Genomic DNA, 18560 nt, shown 5'->3' with positions numbered 1-18560 from the left:
AAAATTTGAAGAAATTTATCAACCTTACCAAAAATTCTCACTGATTATGCATTATAACTGCATTTATACATCAGATTTACCATAACATATTTAGTCCACATGCAGCTTCCTAACATTTATTCTCATAACTTGAAGGCGAGAGAGAATATCTGTAAGACATTGCATTTTTCTCCCAAACTTTTTCTTAGGAAAAGTATTGTTAGGATGAGTAAAAAAAATTAAATCACTGAGATTCAGATTTTTTTGCTCCGTTTTGGAAATTACCTGCATAAAATAGAAAACTTTTTTTGGAATAGACCACAGGTTACGCAAGGAAATGACTTCTTTATAGGCAATAATTTGGAATCGCTCTGAAAGATTAACCCCATATAAGTTTTTGTTTTACGCTGAGCTGCTTATACATAATTGAAGTTCGATAACACTGAAAAAAGTAGCTTCTATCAATTAGTGGGAAGGAAAGCCAAACTGTTTTTTTTAATATAAGTGAAAAAGTTTTATTGATATTTCACAAATGTTACGATATGCATGGCAGTATTAAAATATCAGAAAAATTTCTGATGGAAGCACTGAAATAGATTTGACTATGTTCCTTCCTCATCCTGTTGCTCTTCTTCGTCGCTCCCCTCTTCACATTGCAGTAATTCTTCATCACTGGTATCGTAGCCAAGTTGAGTGAGGTAATTAAGTTTGATCTTCAGGAACGAGTTGTACTCTTCTTTAAACTTGGCGAATAGCTCCTCCTGTTCTGTTGTCATTTCCTCCTCTGAAACCTGGGAGATGACAGTAAAAATGAATTAGGGAAAATACGATTACTTATATCGATTTCTTCTTCTTAAGCAAAGATTTGTATCCAAAGCAAATACCTAGGTGGAACCCCAAAAAGGTACATTGAGTGAACTCACGGTACTAGGTGATAATTTCTTTTTGTTGATTTTTGTGATAGCTGCACTTTTGTGAAAGTTGGAACAACGTGCAGATGAATACGAGATTCTATTTTCGGTTGGGGAAATACTAGCAACGCTCACAAGAACCTGCTCTGGGAAAAAACCGCTTCAGGAGTGATAAATTTTTTCTTAAAGACCAACCTCACACTCAGACCCTCAATCTCCTGAACAAGTGAAAACATCAAGAGAATTCATGAACTGGTCCCTGGAAAATTGTCATTAGACTAATTGAAGAACTTGGTTATTCATCCAGTGTCCTGGAGTTTCCAGCTAATCTATTTTGAGCAACGAATTGCAGCAAGGTTTCTTTCAATTGACGAAAGCATCCACTAATGACTGCCTTTGATCAGTTGTGAGAATGTGAGATGCAAATTTTGAAGCAACTCTTTTTATTTGCAATTCTTCTTGTATAATGAACTGGCACAAACTCCATGACACAACTGTTCTTCTGCGGTTTTGTAAATCGCCACACAAATTCTAGTGATCTTTATTTCAGCCATCACAGAAATCAGTGAACAAGAAAGTGATTGGAAAAATTTCATGACTCCACTCAATGGCACTAGTTGGCAGAGTGATGCAAAAGGCTTACAGTGCGATGCCTTTAAGTTCTTATGAGAAGTGTTATGCTACTTGTCTTATGTAATTTTTATTTTTTTATTTTGTTTTTTATGCCACCCACTAGCTAGGCATTATCTAGAGTTGTCTTGGCGTCTCAGTCTGGCTCCGACCGTCAGCCAAACAAGTAACAAAAATCTCTTTCTTCTAATAAATAACTTAAAAAAAAAAAGGAGTCATAACTCTAGTATGTTTTCAAAATAATGAGACATCCACCAGCACTCACATCACCATTTTTCATTTTTTTTAAATTGAAATTCACTTTTCAATGGTTTCTGAAAATCTGACGTGAGCCCTGTCAGATTATGCAACTGGGTTTATTGAAACAGGAATATTTTTGGTAGAAATTACAATGCAAATTTGGTCGTTTCTACCAAAAGGAAGTTCATTCACTTCAGCATTTTTCATTAAAAGGAAACATAATAATGCAGTTGTTCTATTGGCGTTAAGGGATTTTTCTCAAAAAAAAACATTTTTCATAAGCACTTTCAAATTTGAAACAGAACTTCTTGACAACAGACGCCTCTTTGTCTGCTAACGAGAAGTGTCCGTTAATGGATAGTAAAATATATTTAGTCCAGTCGATGTAATTAAAAAAAAATGTCCGTTAGCAGAGGTGTGAGCTAACATGAGTGTTCATATCCACTGTAGAGTAATCTTGTTTCTTATGTTACTCGTGAGAGGGCAGTGAGAACAGTATCTTCCTTTGACTAGGTGAAACTTCACCAGCTCCAATTTTAATCAAAAGGGTAACATTTCCAATAATGTTTTTTTAAACCAGGACGTTTCCAAAATTTAAATGTTAACTCCCTTGAATGTTGATCAAGATATATAATATTCAAATATTCTTCTACCACTTTTTCTAAATGTTACTTGTTGGGCTATTTTTCAATTTAGCAAAGCAGTCTATTCTGGAGGAATACATTTTATACCTTTTACTGTAAATTTAGTAATTGTAGAAATGTTCCCCTTTGAAAATAAGCTCCTCTTGTAACAGGCCTGCCTACCAGAAAACAATGAGTTATTTTGGATGTCATATAGCTAATGGATATTGTTCCAGACTCTGCCACGAAGCTGTGCTGGAAGAGATCTCTGTAATGGAATAATTCCAGTAGCAAAGTTCTGGCGTTCATTCATTCAGCTAATGGAAATGTCTTGTAAGCAGGTAGGGTTTGTGTGATAAAGGATCATAAACACACACACACACACATATAATGTAGTTCAAAAGAGTAAAATATTTTAATTTGTGCCGATGCGTTTTTGATTTTTGATTATACTTCATACAAAAGCCTATGATGTGATACAAATTATAAGGAAGAAAATTTGAATTAATGCCTTCATGTTCTCTCAAGTGAAAATTTTGAGATGTAAAACTCTTCACTTCATCGTCACTACAATTCGTTTAAATATACTTGACTACATCACGCAAAAAAGAAAAAAAAACCAACTTCTTTGACAGGTTCTTTTTGGATTTCTTTCTCTTCCTTTTTGGCTTCCTTCTCTTTAACCATTTTCTTGGCGGCTATCACAGCTTGCTGCTTGACTCCAAATTCAGCTCTCTTCACAGCCCTCTCTAAAAATGCACGGAATAATGATACCTAAAATGTAGCACAAAAAAAACAAGCATTAATTTTGCACATTAATTTCACAACACTGCAGTGAAGTATTAATTTATGCACAATGTCACTCAAATGTATCACAGTTCAAAGCAGAGAATGAAAAATGTTTTGAATATGTTGTTAATACTTCTAGATTTTAGTGAAATTAATGATGGCTGATTCGCTAATAATGAACACAGATATTACAAATTTTCACATACATCAAAGTATTTCAGTTCCCAGTGAATTATGGATTGTTTATCTATGTTATTTTGATTGCTTACAACGAACACTGATTTCAGCAAAGTACGCCTATAATAAATTTGATTTTCAAACATAGAATTGTCCCAAATTTAATCTTATCTAAGTCTTATATGTAAATTAGCCATTCTGCAACAGATATATCTTCTGCTTTCTTTCCTTGGAAGACATTTTAATAGGGCTGCTTTGAGTAATGTAAAATCCTATTTTGCTTTTTTTTTTCTACTTTAAGCCGGGATTACACTATAAAAGTTTGAATAATCCAGCCAATAAACCTCATAAGTTACATTCGAGCAAATGCAAACGATAATCTTACTGGTTGAATTTTTCGAATTTTATACAAGGTAAAAAGTTTTAGAAAACTTTTATAGTGTAATCCCAGCTTTACTCTGTTAAATCTTATTTTGTTAACAGAAAACCTCATTAGGAAGAAAGGATTGAGGTTATTTATTCCCAAGAGTTCAAACCACCTTTAATGTATATTTGCCATTCTCAAGTTAGCTTCGGACGTTAGTTGTGAGGATTTCATCATGTGTAAATAAATTTTGAGTGTCCAAGGGTCACGCTACTCATTGCTTCAAAATTTTAGTAATGTAGTTGATGTCTGTGCCCTTACTAAGTGAAGGCATTTTGCATGCTTATTTGGCAAAAGTGATTTAAACGCAAAACACGTTTAAAGTCAGCTAAAGTATCATGAAAAAAAACAATGATTGACACATATTTTTGTTGATGCTTTCAATAATCTTTATTAAAAAATTCATTATTTTAATCTATTTATTTTAAAAAGGCTCAGATTAATAAAAAGTGCATATTGCAAGCTCAATTTTTCATCATGTTTTGAACTTATAGTTTTTTAAACCAGGATAAATATAACAAAAATTATATATGTATAACTAATATAGTTTCAGTGTTTTTTCCCCACATTGTTAATAAGCGAATCAGACAGTGTTGTGATCAGAATGGGTTCTTGATAGGTCGGACCATGGGAGATTTACAAAGTTCTCAATGTATTTATGATAGTTTCAAGCAGCTTATGAGCTGGTAAAATAATAACATTGACTCTTGGGCAAACTGATTAAAAATATGAAAGCGTTAGAGAAATATAGAACAAGAAAGAGAATATAGGGATGGAGAAATATATATATATATATATACACGAAGCATATGGACCACAAGTATTCTAGGTTGGTACCCCTGTGGAGTTGAACATCCGAGAAGGCGTCCCCACACGAGATGAATCAATGAGATCAGAAAAGTAGCTGAAGTCACTGGGTGGCTAAATTATCAGACAGAATAACGTGGAAAAATTTAGAGGAGACCTTCATCCAGCAGTGGATTGAAAATGGTGGATGATAATATATACAAAGTTTGTTCAAAAAGTACCTGACCATAATTTTGATTAATTAAATGTGAATCAATGAAGCTAGGGAGGTGATGAATGATACATATATGCAGGCAATCCTACATACATGTGCTTGACTTGTTTCCTGCTGGCAGACTGCAGATGAGTGAGGAGATGTAAGGGAGCATCATCACATTTTTGTCTTTCACAAAATGGCAGGAAAAACTTGAATGCTACTGCATTAATTGTAATGAAGATGCAAACTGTGATACAGAACCTCTTGGTGATGGTTGTACAGAGCGGTGCATACTCATGATGAATTGCACCATCGAGGTCAAAGAAGACGGTCAGCATGACTTTCACATTGCATCTCCTGAAGACCAAATCGTCAGCCCGAATAGAATGAATGGATCCAATGTGCTGATGCTCACCTCATGTGCAAGTTCTCTGATCGTGATTCGTTGATCCTGCATCACTTTATTTGCTCAATAATGATCTGGATGTTGAGGGCCAACCAGAAAGTGCTTCACTCTCCATTGATATGTGGCCACTTTCCTTCATCTCTGACGGTCTGTTGAATCCTGCAGGTTGTTTCCACTCAAGAATCACCAAGCTTCACAATAGATTTAATGCAGTAGCATTGTTCAAGTTTTTTCCAGCCACTTTGTCAAACGAAAATGTGACGGCATTGACTTACACTTCTTCAACTATTTGCGGTCTGCTGGCAGGTAGAAATTCAAGAATGTGCACTAAGATTGCCTACATCAAACCATGCCTCCCTAGCTTTATTTGTTTACGCATGATTAATTATGATAGGATACTTTTTGAACAAACCTTGTAATCAGTTGGACAAGAACTAGTAACACTACAGCAAGAGAGAGTGGTGCTGATAGACATCTATATCCATATATACTGCGAAACTTTCTGTCAAGAACCAACCAATACCTGAGAGTTGGTAGTTTTCAAATAAAGTAAATATTATAGCAAGACATGAGACATATCTGATTCTGTGGTACGACAGGTTTCCACAGCATATGATCCATTTCCTCTTGATAAAACAGCGAATGAAAGCAAATGTTCTTTGTTGATTGGTTAAATAAGAGGGATATTAAATTCTCATATTTGCTGGGATTTCCATTAAATAATGCCTACAACCAGAACAGTGTTTCTCACACCATGCCAATTCCTTACTACAGAATGCTCATTTGATGTACAGTTTTCAATTAAATAAGGGGCTTTGGTTTAACAAATTCTATACAAGCCTTATGCAGCCTTCTTGAAGGGAGAGCGAGAATCTGCATCACACACAATAGGAAAATATTTCTCTCCGAAAAACATAGGAGAAAAATAACTTCAGAACAAAAAATTCTGCCATTGTAGGAAGAAGACAAATCTGCTACTTGATAGAATTTTGTGCTCCATGTTTAAATTAATGAATTATGTAAAAAAATATTATTATTCAAAGTCCACAAGTAATAGCAAGAGACTGAATTCTATGAACAGGATTAATTTAACAAATGAAACTTTTTCAGTACAATATGAAACGTACTTCGTTATCAATGGGTTTCCACAAATATTTTGGCAGGTCCAAAACATGAATATAACCATTGGCATCTCCAATAGTTATTGCGTGCTTATCATCTGCAAAAGATGAAGAAAAAAAAAAAAAACTAAATGAAACATGTGAAGTCGAATGACGTTCTCAAAATATATAGTTTCAGTTGATTTTGCTGAGTGCACGTTTTGCTCCAGTAGCTCAGTATCTTTTAAAAAGTGTTTTAAACTTCAACTACAAGGTAGAGGGCCAGAAAGACAGCAGTAAGGTGAGTGAAAAAACTCATTTGTTACAGCCTTATGTGATGCTGCATGAATATAAATAATTGCATTCATACTTCTTTTATCAGCAACAGACAACAAATGGAGTGCTTAGTAAGAAAGAATAGGTATAAAAAATTTTGTCTATGAACTGACTGCTTAGGATGGTTAACGCTCACTTTTACAAACTCATGCAGACTTAAACAATTAGTTTATAAAATCGAAAGCTCACAAATGGAAAAGTTGTTAAAAAAAACAGCAACAACATATTGATGAAAATTAACTATTTGGGTTCAAAGACCATCATCGTCTGTTTGAGTTTGTCCTTAATGTTTCCCTCAACACTGGTGTGATTGGCATCTTCAGGAGAAATGGTATAACTGAAACAAAGTCAAATTTTTCAGAGTCTCAGAGAGGTTGTATTTAAGCTCGGTAGTATCAGCATTAAATACATGAGCACTTGAGGGCATAAATACAACTGGAGACTATGGAAAATTCGATTTTTGTTCTAGTTGCACCATTTCTCCTGAAGATGCCAACCACTAGTGTTGGGGAAATGTTGAGGACAAACTCAAACAGACCACAGTCTTTGAACCAGAAAAGCCAATTTTATACAAATGATGGCCGCGAAAACCTCATCAACAAAAATAAATATTGTCCATAAATTAGAGGTTCTTAAAATCATGTGGTGATTGCATGCAGGGTTCCAAGCAAAATCTGCTTGATCATTTCACTGACCAAAAACTCCAGAAGAAAGAAATATAACTCAAAATTTTACCTTTCAAATGTTTTTCAAGATTCAGTTTCTTCCCTTCACAGAACTTTCCCCAGACATTCGTCAAATATTTGCATATTTCCATGACTTTCACTAAATGCTTTTCACTTCCCTGTCTTTTCAGGTTGCGAATTGCTAGGAACCCTGGTATGTCACCAAATATGATAACTTCTAAGAAAAACCACTAAAAAAGATACACAGACCTAAAGAAAAAATTACCAGAATTCGAATAACTTTTAATCTCTGTTATGGCAGCAGAAGACACAGTTTGCAAGAGTTGAGGACTTCTACTGCTTCTGAGCAGATCCCAAATCCTTAAGGAGCCATCCTGCAAGCCTAGAGTAAGAACGGCAGGTCTGGTAATCGACCAGTGTCCTGCAGTTATGAAGGAGTGCTCGCTGATGTCCATAAACAAACTTTCACTCTGTAACAAGCAGTTTGACATTAAAAATCGAGACTGTAAAATAATTGAAAAAATACAATTTGGTTTCAGAATGAAACCTCTGCTTAAATTAAGTTTGATTTGTACTACTATAATTATTACCAATCAAGCAAAAAGCATATTATTTCACATGAGCATTCACTTCCACTTTTTTTTTCCCAAAGGGTGTGAAAAAAAAACAACAGATAAACATTGTCTCAATATAATTAATTCTAGGAATTTCTTGGGGAAACCAGCAATGAAATGGTGGAAAAATATGTCGTTATAACTGAGGTTGCTGCATTCTCTTCGATGTTATAAACAGGGTTCATTAACACTATTCTGTACGGGAATCACTTTAGATCAAATATCGTTGATGTTAAAGCCAAGGTGTGGCTATAACCAAGGTTTTTGTAGATGAGTTTGACTGTATGTTAGAAAAAAATCAGCTGACTTTATTTTTTGTCACACCAATACCTTGGTACATCATTGAATGGTCAGCCATTTCACAAAAGTTCTCAGACTGGACATTGGAAGTAACATATATGACACACCATGATTCGATAGAAAAATTAAGTTTTTATTGAAACAATGATGAGAAAAGCAGACCGATTTAATAAATACATATAAAAGCCAATATTTACTTACTGGAATATCTTCCTTCCAAATCACAGCCATTTTATTTCCTATACTATAGAAAATATCACTCAGAAACGGAGAATAGTTAACAGCTATAATCTTTCCTCCATGCACACGGTCACCATAAACTGAGGTGTAATACGTCGGAGTAATGGGAACTGAAATTTTTTAAGAAACAGAATTGCAATAGTACATACATTTTTAAATAAACAAGAAGACATTTTTATGGCCACAATCATTCACAATTTTATGACAACGTGCCATAATTTGAAAGCATCTGCTATCACAGCGAATAACTTAACATGATAACCATAAATTTTGACTTGGCACCTGAGATTTGTCAAGCACTGGTTATTGTCTATAATTGAAATCCCATGTGCCAGTGTCTTGACTAGACCCTGACACATGGGATTTCAATGATAGACAATAACCAGGGCTTGACAAGTGCCAGGTCAAAATGTCGGCCAGAAAATTGCTATTGGTGCCTAAAATTTTATATACGTGATTGCTGACATGGAATTTTCTGATTTCATGACAATGTGTCTTCTAAACTAGGAAGAGGTCATATTAATATCAGGAAAGGTCGGAAAAACATAATTTACAAGTCCAGAGTTTTTCTTGAGAAAAAATCTGGCTTGCCTCCCTGTCAAGCCCTAACAATAACATTCAATCAAATGCATAAAATGAAAATATTATGGCAATACAAAATTGTTAAACAACATAGTAAAGAAATCTCAATAGTGAACAAAGTAAAAAACCCTTTCTAAAAATGATGGGAATTTCCAAAACATTACCAAACATTTCTTACTGAGTATGAACTTCAGTAAGGTGAGGCACAGAAGACTTGGTTGATCTGGATAATCATTATCACTGTTAATGTCTGTCGGTAGTAATAATTCATGCTTATACACGCAGGAGTGGCTAGCCAACACCACCTATATCCGAAGGGTTTCGCACAAAACTCATGAAGCCATTGATGAATGCCATTTCCAGGGCAACCACTCAAAAAATTAGAAAAAGTAGGATGGGGGGGGGGGGGAAAGTGGGGTCCCTCAGACAACATAATCATAGCATAATAAAAAAAAATCCCTAAAAAGAATTTTTTTTTGAAAATTTAATTTTTTTTCATAGCACACTATTTCAGTATCCTGTAAGATTGACTCGAGCCAAATTAAAATGACAGAAACGACTTAGTGACAAAAACAATTTTTGGCCAAAATAGGGTACTAGCAACCAGATAGATTTTTCTGTCTCCCCCTCACAATATATATTGAATTTTTTCTTTTTTGGAGTCTTTCACAGTCCAGTTTAACTACCTTCGACAATGTACACAGCAAATTATGAAAACATGCAAGTTTTTTAAGAATGACGCTCTTTCGAGACCACTTCCAACAGAACAGTGCGAAATGTGTAAATTACAAGATCCGATTTAAATAAATCAAGGTAGAACAAATAGTGTTTTACTGCATTTTCCATCACTTTTCAAAAGGATTTGTTTAAATTTTAGCGCTCAATGTCAGTGTAATCGTTTTTGACAAATGAAACACTTTTATTTCTACCTTTTTGCTGAGTATTGTATACATTGTTTATGCCTCTGCATGCCCCTAAAAATACAGAAGACAATGGAATGTTATTGGGTAGCATCAGAATCACCAGACCTAGAATAGGTCTATGTATCCAACTGCTTTGTAATGCAATACACAAAATGTGCACCATAATTTTGAATGACTGCTAGTTACTGTCTAAAACCATGAAAAGTAAGTACAAAATTTTTTTTTTTTCAACCAGGTGTAGAAGTTTTTAATCACTACTCTACTTGCTCAACCCTCAAACTAAGCAAATGAAAAATTAATAAAATTATATTGATGATTCCCTCCTCAATTAAAATTAATTATATAAATTTTGTTGATAGGTTTTGATAAAATAGTAGGACAAAAGTAGGATATTTTACCAAAATGTAGGATGAGTGATTTCACCTATTGCCACTAGATATAGTAGGCCGATATATGCGATAGCTTTACCTTTTGTATATCCAATGGCTGCAGGTGAAATGGCCTTCTTCAGTAACGTCACAAGCTTTGTGTGGAGGCCTTCTTCTGTAGGTGGTGTTGCTCGAGCTCACCTGCCACCTAAGTGGAAAGCCTCACAGGCCACCACAAAAAAAAGACAATCCTGGTGGGAGGCCGAAATGTCAGGGGGAGGGGGGCGGGCTTTGGGATAAACCATTTTTTTTATCCAACAAAATACATATGTCCCACTTTTGAACAAACAGGTCTGTTTTTTTGTCCAGAGTTATTTCACCCCTCTCAATTATGCCAGATAACTTTTTCCACATTGCAGCTTTTGTTGATGATATTTTGCAACCCCTTCCCTTTTGGGGTTGAAGTTAGAAACTTTCCAACATAGAGCTGAACTTTGTTAATGTCAAAAAAAACTACTCCAAGAGGTTCCTGAGGCAGAAACTAAGGAAAGTTGAAAGGATTCTGGTGCTCCAGGCCCTGGGCAAGAAATAACTCTTTTCTTGTCTTTATTTGACCACTTACAGGGGTATAAAAATTCATACTTGCCCCTTGTAATAGAGCCCATTCTTATTTTTAGTACTATGGCCCAAGTCCTGTCTGTTCCCCCTCAAGTTTTCTCAATAACTTTGTTGTCAAGGTATAGCTCAAAAGAATGAAGCACTGGTGTCTTGTGAATTTTTATTATTCAAAATTTTTAAAATGTGCAATTAAAAATTTTATGAAATTAAAATTTCTAAATGAAAGCCTAGGCTGCCACCCCTTACAGTGTGCCACTCAAGTGCACTACACCCCTTGCTTAAGCCACCCATGGTCGAAAAACTTATGAGAAAAGTTCTTATGTGTACAAAATTGTATTCCTTTTTCACATCAATTACAAAATTAGTTACTCACCAACTAGCTTCGTTGTATCAATTTTATCGGTGCAGAAGTCACCCATCAGAACTTTACCATCCTGAACATAAAAGAAAAATATCATAACTAATATAGGGAACACATTTTATTTAGCATGGTCATTTTCATGGTCATTTCATTCACATTTGATCTTTTTTCTGCACAAGAGGGCTAATGAGAATGAGACCTACAGTTCATTGCAATTCCAAATATGGTAATATTTATTTTTATGCCCCCACCACAAGAGGTTGTGGGTGGGGGGGGGGCCTTGCAGAAGCAATGCTTTTTGGTCAACTTGTCAATGTATTCATTGAGCCTCTGTGCCAGGAAATGATTTTGCAGGTATCTAACTCATGACACCTCTGAACATCCTCTGGTACTATAGGTGTTTCTTATGAACCTGGGCTGAAGTTTCTATGGTCATTTCATGCATACAGGGGGAGGGGGGCAAATAGACTGGGACCTGTGGTTTATAGCTATTTTGGAATCTCTCACAGTGGTTTAAACCTAAGAATTGTGCACTGTACGCTGATGCGCTAAATACTTTTCTGACATGACAAGAGACCCAAGCACCTTGAACATACAATAATTTTCTAAGCACAATTGAGAAAACATAGTCTCATCAGATTGAATTTATTTATTTTTTGATAAAAAAAGCTTCCTCATAAATGAGGAGCTTATTTTCAAAAGGAAACATTTCCACTTTTGCTGAATTTTTACAGTAGCAATAAAAACATATTTTTTTCTGGAATATATTTGCCTTACAAAAGTAGACAATAGCTCAACTAAATACTATGTCTCTTGATCAGCATTCAAGGCAGTTATCTATATTTGAATTTTGGAAATGTTCCATTTTAAAAGAAAAATAGTGGCAATGTTACCTTTTCATTAAAACTAAAGCTAGTCAACTCTGAAAATTTGGAAATTTCTAAATCACCTGTTGATTCCAGAAGGTTTTACCTAGCCCAGGAAGGTATTTACACTGCCCTCTCATCATTAACATAAGAAACATGATCATTCTACAGTGGAATCTCTCATAACGGACACTACTGTTAGCGGGCACCTCTAATAACAATCACTTTTAAAAATTATGGTGACAGAATTCAATAAATTTTACTATTCATTAATGGACATTCCTCATCAGCTTCAGATTTTAGAGCTTATACAGCTTTACAGGGATATACACTTATAACATGGATAAGAGAGGTTCTCTACATTGTTTAAAAAATGACTTCTTTGTTATGAAATGATCAACGGTGGAACAATGGGATGGTAAAGAAGCTTGAACTTGAACTACCAGACAGATACCCACGTTAATATTTCTTACGGAACCTTTAACATAAAGGGTATCTGTTGGAAAAGTAGCAACACCTTCCCCAGCCCATCAAATCCACCCACCCTACCTGATCAAACATGAGAACACTTTTTCAAAGTATATGGGGGGGGGGGGGAAGTAATGATGTCAGCCCAGTTTTTGTTTTTTATTACTTGACGTTTCCAGACGTGGAAATGTTTTAGATTAATCGGGGGCTGATGGTAGGATGCAGTGCTAGGACACGATCAAATATAGTGAGGAAATGTTCCGATTTCCCCACAAGCATGGTAAAGAAGCTGCAAATTATACTTTTATTTAAGTAAAAATTAAGCATTTCATTAAGTCCATAATGCAAATTAATGTGTAAGCTCTAATATATATATGCATATTGACGTGTGCAAGTTCAACTGTGGTAAATTGAAATATGTATGAGAATTAAATGGATAAAACTCAAAAACCAAGATTTAAAAAAACCTCTTCATTCAGCTATAGCACATCCATTAATTTTACTGATATCAAATGAATTTATATAAAATAACTGAAAACGATATTATATGAGAATATATTAATAGAAATTAAAGAATCAAAAATCACTAGATTAAAAAACTCTTACCTCAGTCCCAGCTATAAAATGTGTTGAAAATTTAACTTCATTGGATTCAATGCCTGCAGTATGTGTATCAACTGCTTGAACAGTTTCTTCAACTAATAAAATATTAAAAAATGAAAAGATGTTATTTTCACTTTTGATGTCATAACTGAATACGGAAAAAATAAATACACAATTTTTTTCCCTGATCAGAAAGTAGCCAATGAAGAAAATGCTAATAGTAAACAAATAGCTAATAGTAAACATAATACTTATTATTATTACTGAGAACATTTCCAAGCAGAGAATAATTTTGTTTCTTCATGAAATTCAGGTGCCATCGCCATTTGATTTTACAAACAGAAATGTTTTTACTAACTAGTCTCTTGGTGCATATAGAAATGTCCTCTCCGCTTGTTAATACAAGATTCATTGAAAGACAGGTTATTGGGCCATCTGGTGGCCTATGTCATTCACCAGCTATTAGTTGATTGCTGGGGTCGTCCATGTATGGAGCCTTTCAACATATATATATATACGCTCCAAGGTTGAAATATTCTATCTGCTTCCATAGCTTAGATGGTAGAGCGTTCGTCCAGCAAGCAAAAGATCAGGGTTCGAGTCCCCATGGGGGCAGTGACGAATTTTCTTCCCTGTAATCTTCATCTCCACAAATAACCAGTCTTTAAATGAATCTTGTAGTCTCTTGATACCAAACAATATGCCATTATACAAAGAGAGATTTTGTGATCAGCATACAACACATCTAGGAAAATGACTTTCTGAATATGGGAAATCACATGAAACCATGGAAATCTTTGAAAAGTTAGTTGCCTTCCCTGGGAATCAAACCTAGATCCTCTTGCAAACTGGACTAATGTGCTAACCAATGGCATCACTTTCCTTCCTTTCTTTGTAATGCTCATTAATGGTGTGATGTGTTGAGTGAAGACATTGCATCCTTCTTAACACAGCAAAGTCCAGAAAGTCGTTTTCTTTTCTTAAATGTGTCATTAACTGAGAAAAAACATATCTCTTTGCACTGTCACCACCTGGGTGGCTGTTGCTGTAGTTAACATTTTCACTACTGATGGTACTTGAAAGTACCACTAATTTTCTAACCCTGTAACATCCCTTACATACATTGTTGGATGTTGGTATTTTGAAGTATAAAGGCTGTATAACTACTTTATGATTAACAGATGACAGCACAAGTGTGGGACAACTAGTTTTTTAAATGCGTTAATGAAAAAAATTCAGTTAAATGTTTTGCCCCTGTAAAAGTGCTTACTGCATCACACTGTTGTGTGATGCAATATTTGTTTCATTATTTTTGTCACAGTTGAATAAAAACTGAAATTTGTTTTGATTGTAAAACTTTTCCTTTTTCTTTCCATAGCAAAAAAAAAAGTTTACAAAAATCAGAGACTATCTTACTTATGCAATTTTAGCATAAAAAAAAGCTGCAAGATCTGGCATCGAAAAACAACTTAACGACACAGAAAAAGTTTAAGACCTATTTGCCCTGTTCCAGTTTTGGAATATTCCAAGCAGGAAGGGGGAGAGGAAAGATTTTTCCACAAAAAATAAAAATGATGTCAAAACCAGAGGTCATGCACCACCTGCCCAACCAACGCATCTACAGATAAAATTTCGTGTTTCTCAACCTCTTAAATAGATAACAAGAAGATACAGTATGTGGGCCTCTTATGTATTGGGAGGTACTGACGTGAGCCCCGTTAGTTAACGCCTATGAATAGGGTAAAGAGATTTTTAAAAAATGCCACCCTTTCCGGTTCATTTTAAATACAATTCTTTAAAAAAAGAAAACATGCTTTTCAAGAGTTCCGTTGTCGTTATAGAGAATGTATTGTGATTTTCATCCATAAATAACTCACTATAGGAGAAATTTTTTTTTTCTATCTTTAACATAAGCTGTTGACAATCACTTATGAATTACTCATAATAGTGAGATTCTTGTTATAAGCCATACTTGTTATAAAAAACTATTGCTGTATTTGCTCAAGCTTGTTCCAAGTTAGAGCAATTACAAGCTAGTGTTGACTGTATATCAAAATATCTTATGACAAACAAATTTCTCTTTGGCCATTGCAACAAGAACAAATATAGCTATAACCTACAATTAATTCAATGATAATCTCATTAAAAATTCTCAAAAATATACATATACTTTTGAAGGTCTGGTTTGATTAATCTCCACGTGCAAAATTATAGCATCAAAGAAGTATTAAAAGACACCGATCATGAATAGTTATTTTCAAGTGCATGTGAGAAGAATATAAGTTTTTTTAATTTCAAATCCTATAAAGATTTTTATGAAAATATCACTTAGGGGTCATTCAAATATTACGTCAGCATCGAGGGAGGGAGGGGGTTTCGTATTTGCTGACTTTTGATGACAAGGGGGGAGGGGGAGGTTTGAAGGTTGCTCACGCCACCAACCACCCCTTTTTGAAGATATGAAATATTCTAAGCTGCTGACAAGGGGAGAGGGAGGTCAGTGTTTTGCTGACAAGGGGGGAGGGGGTCAAAAATGGCTAAAAATCTGCTTACGTATTACTTGAATGGCCCCTTATTCAAAGGGGGAAAAAATAATTCTTAAATCATACTATATAAGTAGAAATGGCATAAAATGAGTTAGCAAAGATTAGAAAAAAGTTTCACACATGCATAAAATTTTGGGAACTCAAAACTCACATTGTTTCCTTTTCTGCCAGCTTAACTTCAAGTAAAACGAGGTGATGCTTATATATTTCTGGTTAGGATCAGAAATTTCGACCTACCAGAAGAAAAAAAAAGATCAATTCAAATTTTGTATTAATCAGTTGTTGCAGCAGAAAAGAAATGAAAAGTATGAAATTAAAATATTTTGCAGTATTTAAACTAATAACCTGAAAAAAAATTTAAGTACATGAAAAAAAATTTTCACTGAAAAAAGTCTGAACATAACCCGTATATAGTGAAAAACCTTTGTAAAAATATTCAAGGGACCAGATAAAGGTATCGGTATAAAGGATTTATAGTAATACAGTTGAATCCTGTCATAACCAACGCCAAGAGACTGGAGAAATCACTTTGTTATAATAAAATTTCACTAAAGGAATTTCATTGTTACTATGCAAACTTATTTGGGGCAAGGCTGTAGCGGGGGCGGGGAACTTGGGAGTCTGCCCCCCCCTAAATGTGAGAAAATGACTGAAAAAAGGAGAAAATATAGCCGAATCTATTGTTCTTCACTTTGGTCCTTCCCCCCCCCCCCCTCCGAACAAAATTTCTGGAAACGGGCCTAATCTGGGGATTAGAAAAGTGTTTGTTACAATGAAATTTTTGCTGCAATGTTATTCGTTAAAACAGGATTCAACTGTAGATGGAATATATTAACACTATGAAATATATTGGGATCAGGGAGTAATATCATTATATAAGCAATTATTATAGAGAGGATATGGTACCGACTACTTATATTGCATATGGGGAATCTGTGTGTGGAGGATAATGATGCTTGGTTGGTTGATTCTGTAATTGAAATAATTATTGAATACTGAAAAATATTTACAATTATTAACAATGACTAGTTTTACATATTGGTAGGTCCAAAACTGGAGACGTCCACATGTGAGATGACTGGAAACTTCTTTTCTCTCTTTTTTTGCTCTTACCTCACTCATCATGAGGTGGTGAGTGAAAGCCACAAGGGTGTCATTACATAGGATTCTAACTGTACATGTATTTGAGTGAAGGCATGCACAATGACTAAAAAAGATACTACATGTCCTGTACCTTTATTGTATAAATAAATATACAGTAGCCACCACTTATAAGAATCATGTTTTGTTCAGCCATTTTGATTCTTATAAGTGGTTGATTCTTATATTTGGAAACTTTTGCCCTTACTCTTTCAGTTACCAATGGAGTATATAAGGGGTGAAGGGAACCTTCAGGTGAAATTATGACATTTTTAATATGAAAACCGAAAAAACCTTATTAATTTTTTATTGAAAATTTTAATTTCTAAGATTTAAATATTTAAGACATAAATAGCATAATCATGTCCTTATAGAGATCGTTTGTTTTCAATATAGACTGACTAAAATGTTACACAGTAACTAAACTACTATTCAGTACTATTATCATGGCCCCCACAAGGGTGGGAGCTGAGAGGGCTGCAGCCCTGGGACCCGGAATGGTTCTCATCATTTTTTGTCTTTTGAATCAAATGATTTAATCAGTCAGCCATCCTAGATTTGAAATTTATTACTTACACACGCATGTACAACATAACATAAATAGTACACAAAAAACAAATACAATACAAAAACATATATATTACCATTTACGTAATAGCCCAAGGGATCACATAATCCGTCCAGAGTATATTAATACTATATATATACTGGGGGGTTGACAACAGACCAATGATGTATAATTCAAGATATAATATTCAGTCCTCATTACAATTAAACTCTGTAGAATGTGTACGAGGGGCATGCTCGGTCAAGTAGTAGTAGTCCTCATTATACATTCGTAAAGAGAGAGAAAAAAATGCATACATAAATCATTATTCAATTGCATTGATTTTGTTTATTATTCGTTTTTTTTTAATTTGTGTAGTGATTTTTCTGATTTTATATTTCATCATTTAATTTATTATATTCCTTAGGTGCTATGTGTATGAAACTTTCTTCTATGACTTTAATTATAAACAGCTTCTGTGTGACTTTAATTATAAACTTCTGTGACTTTTTTAATTATAAACTTCTGTGACTTTTTAATTATAAACTTCCGTGACTTTTTTAATTATAAACTTCTGTGACTTTTTAATTATAAACAACATGAAAGTTAAGGATGGCCAGCTGACTGACTGACTGAAGTAGATACATTTTCTCAGGGTGTACCGAGTCTTTAAGACACCCATAAGCTTTTCCCTGTTTGACGCTGTTTCGTACGAGCTGGATGAAGAAGTTAAGAAACTATTTGTATGTGATGGTTGAGTGTGCGAGTGTACGTGTATAAGAGGCATGTCAATAAAAGATAAAAAAATTTACAGTTGTACTCAGAGAGTCAGTATACGTCAAATTAATAAAATACATAATATTAGAAAAAATGAATTTGATAAATTGTGGCTTACAGAAATTTGGAATTTGTAGAGCTATGTCTGAAGGAGGTGAAGTATCAAAAACCAAGAACACATTTCATATGCAATTACAGAATCCAACTGTCAATTATCTCAGCAAATAATTGACAAAAAAGTTAAGGACGGCTACACATTGCGAGTATTAAAAAAGTTAATTTATCATGCACAAATAACAACTG

The 18560-nt window shown here is 34.4% G+C and overlaps 1 protein-coding gene across 3 annotated transcripts in view; it reads right to left on the bottom strand.

Annotated features, from left to right (window-relative positions):
• Positions 1 to 476: 476 nt before the first annotated feature.
• mmm (missing minor mitochondria) overlaps positions 477 to 18560 on the bottom strand; it is a 45280-nt gene continuing 27196 nt past the window's right edge. The window contains exons 14-21 of one of the 3 annotated variants that reach the window (XM_089249947.1): positions 15945 to 16026; positions 13251 to 13342; positions 11323 to 11383; positions 8420 to 8568; positions 7570 to 7774; positions 6310 to 6401; positions 3008 to 3157; positions 477 to 770 (exon numbers count right to left, since the gene is read on the bottom strand). In XM_089249947.1, the coding sequence (XP_089106073.1) occupies positions 582 to 770; positions 3008 to 3157; positions 6310 to 6401; positions 7570 to 7774; positions 8420 to 8568; positions 11323 to 11383; positions 13251 to 13342; positions 15945 to 16026 (1020 nt within the window). In that variant the 3' untranslated portion in view covers positions 477 to 581. Of the gene's footprint in view, positions 771 to 3007; positions 3158 to 6309; positions 6402 to 7553; positions 7775 to 8419; positions 8569 to 11322; positions 11384 to 13250; positions 13343 to 15944; positions 16027 to 18560 lie in introns of those variants that run through there. The other 2 variants (XM_089249948.1, XM_089249949.1) reach the window with 2 other exon arrangements.

Source organism: Pholcus phalangioides, unplaced genomic scaffold (assembly GCF_987345545.1).
Source record: "Pholcus phalangioides strain wild (caught in Gottingen) unplaced genomic scaffold, Ppha-v1.0 ptg000022l_1, whole genome shotgun sequence".
NCBI classification, from domain to species: Eukaryota; Metazoa; Arthropoda; class Arachnida; order Araneae; family Pholcidae; genus Pholcus; species Pholcus phalangioides.
Note: the sequence above shows the minus strand (reverse complement) of the source record. Positions and strands in the feature narration are given on the sequence as shown.